Raw genomic sequence first — 16367 nt, 5'->3', positions numbered from 1 at the left:
CTAAGGCATTATACAATTTGTTCTGCAAACACTGCATGAGCATACTCAAAAATCATGATACTGAAGTTTCAAGCAAGGACAATTTTCCCACACCTGAACTCTGAAGTATTCATGGTAATGTCTTGCAAAACATCTACCCAACAGCACAAAAAAAAAAATTAGAAAAAAAAATCATTGTTTTCACTGTTGCCACTTCCTGTCTGGTCAAGGGAGAACAACAGACTGGTCATGTGCCAACAAGCCCCTTGGTGCTGGGTAAGGACACCAGGGACAGGTGCATCAGTAAAATGCAGCAATTTTCTATCAGGCCAAATGAGGGAAGGATCTAGTTTTTGTTTACTATAGATAAGAATTTGTTCACTATAGATAAGAATTCAAAAACAATAGATGGGTAAGGAGGAATCAGGCACTTCACTCTTCATGATTTACAGGAAGAGGTATTTAATCCCTGAAGTGCTTTGAAAATCCCCATTGATATAATTATTGGAAAAATGCTTCAAATAAGAAGAAGCAACACAAAAACTGGAGGAGCAGCAAGGCAAGAGAGGAACACAAGTCCATTTAAAGCTATCAAGTACAAAGACATCACTTTGCTTTCACTCAGGAAAGCCACAGAGCCAGGACATAGGCAGACTTTTGTTCTCACCAGTACAGCTGCTCTCATGGTCTCAAGCACACAAGCTGGGAGGTAACTGGCAGAAGGAGTCCAGCAGAACCCTCACCTTTGGGGGTTTTATTTTTGTTTAACTCAAACCACAAGACAGCCTACAAAAAGAACTCCCCAACTTCCTCTTGATATTCATGCCCACAGCCTTTGAGCTAGGATTTCCAGGAGTTCCTTTTTCCCTCTCAAGCCTCTCCTTACATGGAAGAATTTATGTCAAACATTAAAGCTGTGGTACTCAAATTATATTTTATTCCATCTTTGCTTCCCTCAGTACTAACCTCCTCGCTATTCCTCTTCCAGGCACTTTTTACACCTCAGTTTTGCTGTGCTCTAAGAAGTGTTCTATGATCTGCTTGGTTTTTTACAAGAGCCTCCAACCCAATCCACCATGCTGATCCCCACCACAAAGCCACCTCTCCAATGGTCCCCCACCATTCAGTCTTCTCACTGGGCTCCTTGCTTTCCATGGACTACAGCACAGAGAAGTACAAGAACATAACTGAAGCTAATATTCTACAGAACACATCCACATAGTTTTTATTAGGCCTTGACAAAGACAAACTCCTTCATTATTCTATCTTCCCTCTACTCCACAAAAAATATCAGCATTACTAGAAGACACCATTTCCCACCTCTGCATTTCCCTAACAAGTGCCAATGTTCTAGTGCCCACTGTGATGCTTTCCCTTCATATCCCTCCAGCAGCCCCAGCCAGGGCTGTATCCCAGGCAGTGAAGACAGCGAGGTGTATGAGCACGTCAAACATCACTTGGCACAGAAGCTCGGCCTGCTGCAGGACACCAGGTACGACAGTGCCATGTTTGGATGGCTTCTACACCCATGCAGTACTCAGCAAGAAAGTGCCCTTACGTCATAGGCTCCGGCCTTGATCTGCTGATAGAGTTTGTGCTGATCTTCATCCCAAAAGGGAGGGTACCCCACTAGTAATATGTACAGAATCACTCCTGGGAGGGAGAGACACAGATACACTATGGTTAGGCTAATATGCCATTTATTCCTTCAGCCCCTCTTCCTTCCCTCCTGACAGTCCCCAAGGCAATGATTGCTCCATAGATTCATTTGCCATCATTTTTAGCCTTCTGAGATAGCAAAGCACAGTACAAATCTGTCACCTGCTGGACCTCACCCTGGCACTTCATGTTCAGTTCTTAACGCCAATGTCAGGAGCTAGAACGAGCTGCATAATGTCCTTCTACCCTTCTCTGGCTACCATGGCTGGTGAGCCACAACCCCCAGCTGCTCTCATAGTAAGATGAAGCCACATCTCCTAGGGTTCCTGGGCAGCAAGGGATGTTTTAGGAAGGACTCTGCTTTTTTAGACGCTTACTGTGCATGGTGTTGGGACACAAATGACACTGACAAAGCTGACACTCCTGGCCTGCAGAGAACTATTTAGTCTATGTCAGGCAACACTGATATCACAAATCTTTAAACTTATCTGTCCCAGATATATTAACACTTACTTATTTTCTTTTAAAAAAATCATCCCTCTTCAGTATTTAATCTTTTACATAGTTAGTGTAATAGGAAATTGCTACAGTTATCTAAACAACTGACTCTGCAAAGCATAGACAGGTCCTATCTTTTGAGTCTCAAACATCTGATAGATGGCCCAAGGAAAAGATTAGGAGCCAGAATCAAGTGAGTTCAGGCTCCAGTATTCATTCCATCTACACAAAGTGCTTATCCTCAATTGTGCCTTCATGTCTCCACCCAGTAAGAAGGAGCACTGTGCACCCTCCCAGCAAAAGGCTACAAGAAATTACTCTTTTACACAGAATGATGTTGTTTAAGTGTAAAACATTTGTCAAATCTTACCACATGCCCATATATCCACTGGTTTTCCATAAGGATCTTTTCTCAAGACTTCAGGGGAGAGGTAGCCTGGAGTACCAGCAAACCCTGCCAGAAAATGGATGACATGAAGTACTTACAGTACCCAAGCAGAAGAGAGACTGCCATATCACAAAATCCACTAGTGGTAACTAACAAATTTCAAAACCTGTCTCTCCCACCCTTCATCTCTTATTTGTTAGCACTGTCTCTTGGTAAACCAGCAAAAGGAGGCAAGAAACCCCAAAATAAAACAGAAAATCAGATGGGATCCAGTGCCTGTGTACTGCAAAAAAACCAGACAAGTAAGAGGGACCATGTCAACCACCTGGGCACAAACTTGTATGCCAGGCCTTATATAATTGTTACATATAATGGCTTGAAGTTTGAAAACACAAGACACAAATGGGACACATCTGATTGCTGAGCGGTATGGGGAGACCAGGAAAAGAAGTCGTTTTTCCAGAATCTGCAGCATTGCAGAGTATCAGAGCTGATTTTTAACCTGAAAAGGTCTCATTTCTAATTATGCTTTAGCTAAGCAAAGATAAAGTCAGATCCAAATGTGCCTGAGGAAGGCTAGGTCAAATGCATTTCTGTAAAGTGACCAAACAAAATTCCAGATGTCTACACTTCTGAGTAGTAGGAAAGTTCAGATCAGGGTCTAAACTTAGCAGCTGCATTCATCTCTGACACTAGCATCTACTGTAAACTGAGAAGAAAAATAGAGAAACACACAGCCATTTTTTCTCTCTTTCTTTATTAGTTTTTCCTCTATTTCACCTAGGCTTGAGCCTAAGACCCAGAGGCTGTCGTGCTTGGCAAAGAAACAGCCAAATACAGAGAAGTGTGCTGGAAGAGCTGAGACAAAGTACTCAGGATGCAACTCAATCAGCCACCAGAAAACAGGGGAGCAAAGCTGGGGAAGCTCAAACAGTCTTACCAAACCAGGCCTGCTGCTCTCCCTGGACTTCTATAGCCAGTCCGAAGTCAGCCAGTTTGACAGCAGCACCCTTACATTTACTCGCTAGTAGTAAATTCTCAGGCTGAGGACAAGAAAGAAAAAAGAGAGTAAGAATGAAAGACTGACATCCTTGTTAAAACCTTTTACCTAGGATTCACATCACTAAATTGCACCTGCTGACTGAATTTAGCATGCAGTACTAAACCTGTTCAGAAGACACAGCAACAGCAAAGAATAGCCTTGACCTGGAGTGGCAGAAAATTGTCAAGTCTAACACAAATCCTCTGGCTCCTCTGTGAGAGACAGAGCCTCTTCCAACCCAGCCCATACATTACATGCTGACACCAGAGGGCACTGGCAGTACAGCTCCTGCAGCACTTAAGCCAAAATTCTCTTCTGCCCTCCTCAGAGAGGATAACTGGGAGGAGGGGAAAGGGAAGCGGAGGAAGAAGGGAGGGACAATGCAGGAGATACAATCTGCAGTGATGTTTCTCCCCTTGAACATTAGACAGTCCCCAAGGCACTGAAAAAGTAAATATGATGCTAATAAGGGCTGCCAAACACACTGCTGTAATGTGGGAAGGCATCATCTGGCTAGGCAGTAGTTTTCATCCCTTACAGAAAAAGCCTCAGCCTCAAACTGGCATAAGCAGCACAGCAGTGAGTATTCTTGTAAGCAATTTTTTCATGCTACACATTTACAGCAGCATCAAATATTCTGTCTTGCTACTGCTGCCATCACCTATACAAGAAACAACTATGTCACTTTTTCCATGTGCTAGGAAAGGGAGACAGACTTTTGACCCTCATATTTCCACCCTGAACGAATCTCACTCAAACCATAATTCTCTTGTGTTCCAGCAGAGGACTTCAGCAGAAGGCTTTACACAGCTCCAAAAAGTGGACTGAGAATTGGCAGCTTCCTCTGAAGTACCAGAGCAGCTAGCTACATGGGACCCCTTGAAACCCCAAAGCCTTTAAGCTGATGGCTATTATGGCTTTGCAGGAAAATCAACTTGAAGATAGGCAGGTGAAACAGTGGTTTCTCATCCTAACTTCTTCTCATCTTTTATGCAATTTGTTATCAAGTTGATTTTTTAACAGAGCAGGATGAATACTTGGAAATCCAGAAACCGGAGCTTGTCTCAGTTTCAAAAATCTGAAAAGGGTCTTTTTTGTAGCCTGTTCACTATTTCCACCCCATAGCAACTCTCTAGCCCTGTTCTGCCTGACAGGCACAAGATGCTTTGCTCACTCATCTGCTCTGAAGTACTGGGCAAGTGCCTATTTCTACCTTGAATGAATGGAGAAAAGCCTTCCTCAACACAGTCCTTGCCATAAGCAGCAGGGAAGGAAGGACAGCTGGGTCTGAGTACATTTGGATGCCACTGGCTTTTCACTATATGGCAAGAAGAAAAGATTGTAGTAATTAGGCTCCACTAATGAAAATTCACCCTATAAACAAGACCCTAAAGCAAAAGATCAATTAAATACTCTGAACATCCCTCTCAACTCCAGATTGCACCTAGGCTTAGCTTGACTAAGAGCAACATTTAAGACAGACTTGTGCTAGTTAAACACTTTGTACCTCTATTTTAGAAGCAAACACCTTAAGGCTAATGGTGCTCATCCATGTGCATGTTTGCCAACATATGGGCTGTCTCAGGTTTCACATACTTTTTGGTGAGGATGTGAATGCACCCCCTAATTTCTTACAGTCCCTATAGGCAGCTCAACATTTGACATTCTTTAATGGCATGTCAGCCAAAAGACAGGCTTATGAGAGTGAGGTGCAAAAGACAAAACCTTACTTGAAGCTGGCTCTGCAGTTATTACACACTGACCCTGAAGGCCAAGCTTTTGAAGAGGAGCTAAATATTAAATAAAAAGCATAGGAACTTTCATTGCTAAAAGGAATGGTTACTCCTCAGGCCTGGATAGTTTCAGACAATCAGAACAAGCAACAGAAGAAACATATTAATTACAACAGGGAGTGTCTAGAAGCTGATAAATTCTGAACAAGTTGCTAGCTTTCCTACAAACAAAACTTATGGAAGAAAACCAGATTATATTTGAACACAATGAAAGCTTCTGTACTGGAAACATTATTGATTTTCATAGACTCCCTAATTTTGGGCACTAGTGCCTCTTGGATGCTGCTTTCTCAGGAGCTGGTGTTGGGTCTAATCAGGAGCAGCCACAGTCCACAGTAGATCATTTGCTTTTTTTCACAGTGTAGTGAAGCAGAAGGCCAAAAGTGTTGCATGGGAGTTTGTCAGAAACACAAAGGGTGCTCCACTAGATCAAAACACTGCTAGCAAGCTTGCAGTGTGCTTTTACCTTGCTCTCTGCAAAATACTTTTCTACCTTCCCCCTCACACATTGTTTAACAAGCCCAAACCAACAGCAGCAGGTGTCATCCTGCATTAATTTAACTGGACTGTTGGTGACCATCACCATTGCCACTTTAGACAGAGAAGGCTCCAGGGCACGCAGACTTTCCTGCACAAATCTCTCCATTCTGGAGCCTGCCCAGCTCCCAACACAGCTGCCCAGTTTAGGAGTTTAGGAGACCCTACTGCGGAGGCTTAGGAGCTATAAATGTGTTATAATGCGTCAAATGATTGATTCATCCAGTCTTTAACTGGCCAGCAGTTTTGGTTTTAGATTAAAAGTGCTTCTACTGATGAGAGAAGAAAGAAATAACACAAAAAATTCTTGTTGAGCATCTCTGCCCTAGCGCAGTGGCATGTATTTGGCAACACTGCAGAATAAAAATATACATGCTCTGTGCAGACAAACTCATCCTGGCAGATTGAACAAAGATTGCTCCAGGTCTCTAGAGATCTCTTCAATCACAAACTAGAAAGTGTCCTTCATTATAATGAATCCTACCCAAGTTTCTCTGGAAGCATACTTCTCTCCAAGATTCACAACTATCCTGGAGCTGCCTCAGAGAAGCTGAGAGCTGGCAAGTTTCACAAAGACTGAAAACCTCCTTGGGAGTTCATCACACCCTCTAGCCCTCTAGAAAACTCTGAAGAAGCAAATTCGTGCTTCAGGAACCCCTGAACCCAGTTCAAGTAAAGAAAAAAAAAAACAAAAACAACAAAACCAAACTCAAAAAAAGCCCACACAAAAATCCCTGCCAGCTGGCAACACAATATTCCTGTCTTGCCTCTTCCAATGATCCCCTGGCTGCTCTCCTCAGACTACAGCACAGAGGAAACATTACCTTCAAGTCCCTGTGCACAATATCATGCTGGTGAATGTGATTCACACTCTCCAGTATCTGATGAATACAGTGGCTGCAAGATAAAAGGGAGAGACACACAAAGTTACGCACACACATTTAACATCTCATCTCGTCCCAGAACTACCTCCCTAACTTTTATACTTGCTCTACAGGGCATTCAAGATCTCAGGCTGAATGTCTTCCTTGTGAGCAGTGGATGCCACAGCTCAGCACCATCACAGCTGAACGACCCCAGCCCGCCCAGCAACAGGATGCCAAACATCCTTTCTGTAGCAGGACCACAAAGCCTCTCTCCTACCTCCCATCATTTCCTTCCTTCCCATCATACTAAGCCTCTCAGTTGTTCCTTCAGACAACAGTGCCCACCCCACACAGAACAACCAAGGTATCTGAGTATCTTCAAACAGCAGCCAAAATTGTGCAAGCAAGACCAAATCACTCCAGGAAACATTCCACTGGGCTAGTCCTGAGCAAAGAATAAACTTTGGGAGAGTAGCAGCCTCCCCCAGAAAATTCAGGATGACGACGTCTGGGTGCCTGCCAGTTTGCAAAGCTTTCAGAGCAGCATCTCAAGCACTTTATATACACAATGTGCACACACACCCGCTTGCTGGGTGCCTTTTAAGTACAGATCCCACTTAAGGGGTTAGTAATCTGAAAAGCAGACTCATTCCGTTAAGTGCAGCGTGCTGCACTCCCCCAGCTCACAGAAAACCCTGGCTCTGCCATTCCCACTGCTGTAAACCACAGGGACAAAAACAAGATGTTATTTACACCTGTCGCATAACAACAGCACAATCCACCCATGGGTGAGATTCCAAGTCGGAACCATCCCTTCCATTAAACATTTACTGGCTCCCAATTTACTGGAACAGAATAGGGATTTTGACAACTATGGCTGGGCAGTAAGTACGCAGATGTGGATAACTCAAAGAGGTCTATGTCCTCACTGTAGGATCTCTCAGATCCTTCACTGACTTCTACAAATCTCAAAGGAAGAAATTTGAAATAAGTGAAATATTTGAGGAAAGGAAAAAAGACTACAGGAAAAGATGGGAAGAGGGTGAGGAGAGGAGGTACAGCACTGTGTATTTGCTATCCCCTGCCCTCTGGAGCTGGCAGTACAATCCTCAGGGTCGGAATCCATGAAAACCTCCCTGCTCCCAAAACAAAAATGTATAATTAGAACAGAGCTGAGTCTGAGCGAGAGAGATTTTCTGGCCAAAAATGGCAAAAGTGTGAGGTGTCCCAGGCGAGCCAAACATGGCAGATTGGCACAGACCTCGCTCCCTCGCTCTCTCAGACTGCTCTGGAATTCAGCACAGCATGGGGAGAGAAAGGGAGGAGTTTCACTCTGTCATCTTGTGGGCACTTGGAGACCTGACCAGCTGACAGTCAGAGGGCTGAGCACCCTAAGGAAGGCTCACAGAGCAACAGACAGTCCTCCTTTTCCCCTAACCCTGCCATAATTTTCCTGAGCAGTGTCAGTCACTGACAGCTTTTGAGCACTTCAGGGAGCAGGCACTGGCAAGAGGAACAGGGGAAGGATTGTGATTGATAACCTCAAAACTTCCCAACTTCAAGGCAGAGCGGCATGATTGACTGTGTATCCATCTCAGATGCTGTGCCTACAGGATCTGTACACCCCACTGAAAACACCTATGGGGCTCTCAGACCTCTCTGCCAGGAGCTCCAGCAGAGCTGATGAGTTCACTGGCCTTCCCAATCACCAGATGGCTCCTGGCAGAGCACACAGAGCAGTGCCTCATTTGAAAGCCTGCAATGACCAGAAGACACACACGGTAAATGAACCACAGAGAAAGCAAGTAAGTGCCTGCAGACTCCATTAGCAGTACCTACACCAACACCCCAGGCCACACTCTCTTTCCCTCCCTGCACTCAGTATCTTTGTCCTTAAAGTACTGCCTACCAAGCTCAACCTGCCACGGTACCCACTACTTCCTTCTTACTCCTCATGGCTCCCCTGAGTTCTGCTTCAGCAAGGGTTAGTATGGGATAAGAACGTGACTGGCTGTTCAGTCTGCAGGGTGAAATGTCACCATTGGGCCACTCTGAGGCCATGCAAAAGCAGAGCAGGAGTGGCCTAATCCCAGCTTTGATTCCAGATGCTGCATGTCCAGTAGATGGATGGGTCAGACAACACCCTCAGCTACTGCTGCACATAACATCCACCCTGTATAAACAGGGACATGCACGTGCCACTTCAGGAAACTCACAAGTGGGAGAGAGGGGACACATTCAGGAACAGAAGGGCATAACTGAACCTTTTTAACATTAAAATATGAAGGCTGCTCTCTCATGTTGTGCCTTCTGTCACTGCACTGACCAGCTGACAGTCAGAGAGGGCTTCCACAGAAACACAGCCTTCAAAGCCCCCTCTCCTCACTGTCCAGTAAACATTACCTAGACACAGGCAAATTGAATGGATCTGCCCAATAGCAGTGGCACTTCACTGGAAACCCTGCTAGAAGAAGAAAAGGGCCAAGCAGGCAGCATCCTCACAGCTCTCCCTTATGTTTGCTCTATAAGGACATTCTGTCACCAAAAAGGCCAGGTAGACAAAGCTGCTAACAGTGGATCTCCCAGCAAAGAGCACAGCATCTGCAAGTGGCAGAGACAGCAATGTCTCCAAGTGGGCAAGGGCTAGAGCTGTACTGAGTCAGGCTGTCTGGTGACAATTAAGTTCATGCTAATAGCAGAAAGAGGATTTGTTTTATCCAGACAAGGGGCAAGAGTGTTAGAACAAAGCCACACGCAGATCAGCAGTCAGGAAACTCATTCCACTTGTACATGTACATGGAACATGCATGCAAGGGTCTGGAAACAGTCTTACCTGGCATCTGCTTCACTGTAGTATTCTCTAGCAACAATATCTTCAAAGAGCTCCCCTCCAGTAACCCTGGAGTGCAAAAGAACAAAGGATGTTACAGAGCCCATGCTTGTGCAGTTAAAGGATGTATATGGCCACCCACCCGGGCCCTTGGCCAGAGCCTGCACGGGTTACTGCCTTCCAGGGGAACCAGGGCAGAGCTCCACCACCATGGCACCAGCACTGCTACATGCACATGACTGAGCCCTTGGACTGCCTTTGCACCAGCAGCACACAGGACTCTGTGGACACACTGTGCACAAATTGCCCACACACCCCTGCTGAGCAGAGGTGTATGCTGAGCTTGGGAAGGACCCCTGTTGGGCTGCCTCAGAGACAAAAATCAGTCTCCATACACAGGATAGACATTCTTTGCCATCCCCACACTTACACCTGGTGCCAGGAGCCAGGAGCTTTCCTGGTCTGTCTCCACCACACAGTCAATGGATTTTTGTCAAATAGGGCAGAGGTCTATTTGAGGTATTTACAGGTCTCAAAAGAGAAGGGGAGAATGCTACTAATGCAGGTGCTATTTATTCCGCTGTTAGTCAACCACCAATGTGGCTGCATCACTGGTGAAGCATCAGAGAGAGACACTTACAGATCAAAGACGAGGTAATGGAAACCTTCTTCTGAAATACTGTCATGGAGTCGCACTGCAAAAACAATCAAGAATTGGAGATTTACAGAGCATGTAGCAAATATGACACTTCACAAATCAAACTCACGCACACAACCAAGTCCTCCCTCAGCCCACTCAGTCTATTAATTCCCCATGCCCTTTACTCTGTGTGCTCCCTTAGTGACCTATTTTCTTCTGTTATCTCAAAGGAACAGATGGGTGTCCTGTACATACATTCACCCCTCTCCAGCATCAAAACAAGCTCTCAGTATTTTTGATCTCCTGTTCATTCTTCTTCTCTAATGTTTCAGTACCCTCCTTTCACATCTGCCAACTTTATCCTACATGCTCATATTTTGGCATTTCTCCCAATCCATTATTTCGTAAAACAAACCTTTTCCCCAAGTCCTGAAACAAGCCCTCAATCCATAAATTGACTTTGACTGTACTGGCATGTCAGTAACAATGGTCTCCTTTCTGCCATTTATCTGTAAGGCTTCACTATGTTCTCTTCTGTTATTTCTTTTTCCTCACTTCATTCTGATTTACACTGCAAATCCTTACCCAAAATTCAGAACCAGTTTCTTGTCTCATTTTTCTGACCCACTTGTTTCCACAGACATATCTGATCACATTCCGCTTCTCAAAATTTCATCCACCTTCAGGTATCCCTCCTTAATTCTGCTCCTATTACCTAAATTAACTTTCATCTTTTACTGTTCCATGTCCCAAGCTCATGGGCCACTATCCCCTAATATTTTGGGATCTCTGAGGTTCTGATCTCTGAGGTTCTGTTCTCCTTTCCCCATGTTACACACAGGCAGTAACTATTGTATCTATGCATTTGGCACAGTGCCATTTCCTCTTGCCTGATTCAAAATCTCCATTTCTTTGACCATTCTTGGATACCTAGGCACTATTGTAACCCAAGAGGAGAAATTCATATGGCTACAGAAACCATATTTTTTGCTTTTTTCCTCTGCTGCAGAGCATCACTCTTTCCCTGCCAATCAGCCACACGTTAGCAATTCTCTTTCACTCGATTCCTAAGCCTTCACATCCTGACTAGAACAAGACGTCTTCTTCATACGACCATCTATAATCTTTGTCTACTGATTCACCCAAGTAAAGCAACTAGCTGTGACAAGACTGGGTCTCAGTCACTTTAGCACCTTGTAATTGAGTATTGACCAAAGCAGAGTTGACTGTTCTCATAGTTACAAGAAAAATCTCATTATCCTGCTCTGTCACTTCAATGGTACCTTTGCCTCTCTTCCCTATCCGCCATTCTCTTCCACATACATCGCAGGTGACCTTCCTTGATTTTTCCAGCATCATGATTTTCTCTCTGTCAGTATCAAGAAATCAGTTTGCAGCTCTTATCAGTGCATGACATCAGCCACCATCATCACTGTCTTGGGAAGATTTCAAACTAGCACCGGGCACACATGGAACAGCTTTTGCACATGTTGTCAGTGCTCTTCTTTATTCCTTGCAACCCTCCTTTGTTCAGGCATCCTTCCATGTGCATGCAAACACACTCAAAACCAGAAGAGAGAGTAGCACTGACGTGCAGAGACCAGTGCCCTTCCTCAGAGGATTTAATTCTTTCCTTGTTCTTTTTGCCTGCTGATTCCCATATTTTTTCTCCCTTTATCTCTGACCTAGTCCCTTGGCCAGTTTCCTCTCCTTAGCATTTTTACTGCATACCTAACTGCAGGGGTTTGGGAGGAGCAAAATGCTGTTAACAAGCCAGGGCAGCATTCAGGTGCAACATGCTGCTCCTAATGTGTGAAACAGACACATCACCCTGACCAACTATGTCCTGTAAATCACCTGCTGCAAACAAAAGATTCTTCCAAGCAAGCAGTTTTAGTTGGGTTTGTAATAACTTTATTGCAACACAAATTTGTGTTTACAAGAAAACTTGCCTCCCGAGCACTTGGCAGAAAGCAGCAGAGGCAGAATTACAAAAACAGAAGTGAGAAGAAAGGTATTTCCTAGGAGAGAAGATTTCCATTCAAGACTGGAAACAGGATGGAAAGCAGCTGAAAGAGACACTTGGATTTCCAGCACAGGGCAGTTTGCACTCCAGTGAAGACTGCTTGAGGTGAAACCAGGACAAAGCACATCAACAAGAGCTGAAACCCAGAACACAGGCAAAAGTCTGCTGAGAGATGCTATGAACAGATGGAGATTCTTCAAGGAAAGCTGAATGTACTAACAAGGTCGTGTTTGGTGATGCACAGTGGGCATGAAGAAGCATTCTCTTTCCTCTGGCACCTGAATGGTCACTAAAGCACTGCAAGAACCACCAAGCACAGAGGAGAGTGGCATGAGTGATATCACAATGGAGGAGTACAGCCACCAGCATGCTGAGAACAGCAGCCTTGAAAAAGACATGTAAACATCTTGGCAGGTAGAAGTGGGGAACGGTGAATGATAAACTTTGATCCAAAGATTTGGACAGCAAATTACATCAGAAAATAAAACACAAATGAGCTGATTGGTGCTATTCCTTTGTCCCAAGGAAAGCAATTTTGTCAGCTACATTATGAAAAGGGAAGGAAGTAGCAATTCAGCTGGCAGAGACTGGCAGAGGCAGCAAAAAGAGCCTTCAAGGACAGTAAAACACTACTCGTGTCCTTAGGTGAGGAACCATGACAAGACAGCAGAGACAGTTCATAAATACTGATATTGTGCACCACCCCAGGGCTGCAAGCAAAAGAAGGCCTTGAAGGAGGACACAGGTCATTAACTTAACAAGGGAGCTGCCTCCTCACAACAGCCCACAATGATGCTGGAATAAAATCTGCCTGGGACTTCATCTGCTGAGGTAACGAAGCTCAGGGAGTAATGGTAGAATAGCAAAATCCAGAAAAGCTGTAGGAGAAACTACACTGGGCACCACCACCTTGCACAGGAATAATGAGTGACAGCTCAGAACAGCAGGCTTTAAGTGTGGAGCAGGACAGCAATAAGGGGAATCAGAAAGGATCAAAATAAAAGTCTGAAAATACCAAAACTCTCATGACTCTCAATTCCAGCCCTTCACACTGATGCAAAGAAATAAAAGCAATACATAGTAGCAGAACAGAAATAAAACCTAGTGTCCTTTTCATCCTAAAGTTTTGCTTACCTATGCTCCTGCAGAGCCTCAAGAGCTTTCCTGACTAGCAAGGAGTCTGCAATGGACAGCTCTGAGCCATGGTTCACTCTGCTGACACATAAAGTTAAAATGCCCTGCTTTCTACTACAGTGCTAACATCCCTAACTAAGGGATAATTAGCTTAAAAACATGACCTGCCTTTTCCAAAACTGTTCAGCTAGTCCACGAAATGGCATATATTTAGAAATATCTGAATGATAAAAACCATAAGTTTCTGTGCCTTCTCTCCACTTTGGTAGTTCACAAATATGATCCACATTGTGTGAGTCTTCACCGTGAAGAAACACAAACATCTGATACCTGCACCATCCAGACAGTATAGAGCCCTCTCTGCTTAAAGATAACCTGTGCAAATGTCCTCCACCTGAAGGCAAAACACAGGTTCCCAAATGGCCCAGTTCCAATGGCCCATATGCCAGTTCCAACAGCAAAACTCAAGTACTGGGCTGTCCTCTGTTTCAAGCATCTTCCCATGAAAAGAGGATCCCATTTCTTCCACAGGCTGCTGGTCCTGACACACTGTCTAACAGCTCTTTTACTACCATAAATTCAGCTTTAACACAGTGGTTGAGCAGAGCCCACAAAAGCTGCTCATATCTGTATAACCTGTTGACAGAGGTTACAAGAGAGTGAAAAATATAATTATATGGAGACACTGGAGGGCAAAGTACTCCTGAAACATGATTATCAATAATAAGAAAAACAGAAACAAAAGTATTCATCCAGTTAAACCTTTCTTCAAAAATATTACAGTACTGTGTTTTTTTCTGTCATCAGGGGACCAGTGAAGCATGTGTCTAGCAGGGTAGGCTAGACAAATGCACACATCACACACAAAAGGAGTCTCAAGCTGCAGCAAGAGGGAAGTTGCACAACAGTAACAGTGTGTCTTTCAAAACACAACCAAACTAAAAAGAGTATTTGCCAGGGAAGCTCATCTCACTCTATTCACCAGAAGATGAGGTAGATTATTTCTATCAGCTGATTCTGTTACCAAGAAGCAGCAATTCAAACTGTATTTCCTTCCTAGCCAAACCCTTTTAACACAGGGATTCTTTCAGATGTAGGAAATTAGACCCTGCCAATACCACTCACAGCTGGAGTCACCTGATGACTCTTCCCATTCAAAGATCTCTGATGGATGTACTACAATGGTTAGGTTCACAAGAACAGAGAGAGAGGGGAGTAGGAAAGAAAAAAGAAACAAGTCAGACAACAAGGCACTAAATCAATTACCGGATATGGTGAAAGACTTCACCCAAAGTTTTATTCAGGAGGAAAAAAAAGGTCCCATCCACACACACAAAAAAAAGGTTTTGTAGAGTTCACAAGCACATCTAATTTTGTAAGACCGACAAGTCTTACAGATAACTTTTGAAATAATACCTAAAAAACCACAGAGGCCTAGTAAGCACTGCCAGAACAAATGCTGTCCAAAGGAGCAGCATCAATTACAGACTGGTAGGTAGAAAGCTTTCCAACAAAACCAGCTGCTCAGTCAGGAGAAAGTGTGCATCACCACTTGGATGATATTGCCAAGAAGCACGTAGATTCTGAGAGGAATAAGCAGTGGTTTCAATACAGCATCTTGATGAAACGATGTCTTCAGCAAGCCACAAAGAAAGCCTAATGGGTTTTTTAAGTATCTCCTGAATCTGGTACTGCAGTGGTACTCCACCAAGGGTCTGCTACTCAAAGCTGTCCCTCCAGTTTTAAATGCACACATGTAACTGCACTGTTAAAGAGCTGTGAGACACACACAAGAGACAACCTAGCTAACTGCTCTAAGCATACTTTTCTTTGCTCTTCCCTTCAGCCTTATCCTATGGAAACTGATTTTGCCTGTACAGGAAGCATCTCCCACAACACTGGTCTTTTGGAAAAGTAACTAACAACAGAAAAACAAAGATACCAAATAGCTCCCTTTCCCCAAAAACTCAGATCTTCAGCACACTCTGCAAGTTAGGGCAAGTTTTTTTCTGTCTTGTGTGGGTGTGTGTGCAAGGTCCAAGGCCCTAACGCAATCCAGGGTATTTGCACAGAGCCTGATACCACACTGAGTGGCTCAAAGGCTGCGGTTACTGAACCTCAGAGCAGCTGTGGACTGGAGTTCAGGCACTTTCGAAGAACATCTGCTGTGAATATTACTTTTCCAGGCCTGCTATCTTCAGAGTCTCACTGGAAATCTTGCCTCAAGTTCTTGAACAGAACTTCAAGCTGCTACTTCAAAGTGTTCCAAAATCCTTGTGCAGTTACCTTTTTTATTTTAGGAAAAATAATACTGATAAGCTATTATATTAATGAGAGAAAATTAGGCATTTTTGTAAAAAACAGCAATGCAGTAACAGTCATGCCATATGGTTTGCATTCCATGCCTGAATAAAGTGACCCAGTACAGACAGCCTCAGCTCTCTGATGCCTGAGTGTGATACAAACCAACTGAACATTAGAGGAAAATCTCCTTCATAACAAACTGCACCAGCCTAACAACAAATGCAAATTGCTGCTGAGTCACGCAGAGCAAGGCTCTGTGAATGCAAAAGTTGAAGTGAATAATGAAGAAATCAGAAAATAGCTATCAAATTTTGTAAAAATCCACCCCAACTACAAGAACATAAGACATTGAAAAGCAACAGGCATCTCATCTTTAAAAGGTCACATCTACAATACTAATTGGTATTGGGGTCACAAACACAGAATATGCCTAGCCTAGTTCTGACCCACATCTCCCTTTCACTCTGTCCAGTGTGCTGAATATTATTATCTTTTTTACTCTTACGTCAAGCACAACAGGCCAGGAGGATTTGTGCCTGCCACGTAATGAACATTCCCTGTATCCCATAGCCACAGGAAACAGCACAGCAGGGCTGTACAGGGGCTTAGCCCATGCCTGGGGCAGGCAGGCTCTTGTTAACACACGGTGATTTCTGGCAACCTGCTGCAAG

General features: G+C 44.1%; 1 protein-coding gene across 14 annotated transcripts in view; it reads right to left on the bottom strand.

Annotated features, from left to right (window-relative positions):
* The window catches only part of CAMK2G (calcium/calmodulin dependent protein kinase II gamma), a 115762-nt gene that overhangs the window by 38069 nt on the left and 61326 nt on the right, over nucleotides 1-16367 (bottom strand). For all 14 annotated transcript variants that reach the window (XM_014275647.3, XM_005481450.4, XM_014275649.3 and 11 more), the window contains exons 4-9: nucleotides 10233-10287; nucleotides 9596-9661; nucleotides 6721-6793; nucleotides 3465-3567; nucleotides 2507-2590; nucleotides 1538-1632 (exon numbers count right to left, since the gene is read on the bottom strand). In XM_014275647.3, the coding sequence (XP_014131122.1) occupies nucleotides 1538-1632; nucleotides 2507-2590; nucleotides 3465-3567; nucleotides 6721-6793; nucleotides 9596-9661; nucleotides 10233-10287 (476 nt within the window). The remainder of the gene's footprint in view (nucleotides 1-1537; nucleotides 1633-2506; nucleotides 2591-3464; nucleotides 3568-6720; nucleotides 6794-9595; nucleotides 9662-10232; nucleotides 10288-16367) is intronic.

Source organism: Zonotrichia albicollis, chromosome 7 (assembly GCF_047830755.1).
Source record: "Zonotrichia albicollis isolate bZonAlb1 chromosome 7, bZonAlb1.hap1, whole genome shotgun sequence".
Classification (NCBI taxonomy): Eukaryota; Metazoa; Chordata; class Aves; order Passeriformes; family Passerellidae; genus Zonotrichia; species Zonotrichia albicollis.
This window is presented reverse-complemented; position numbering and strand designations above follow the sequence as displayed.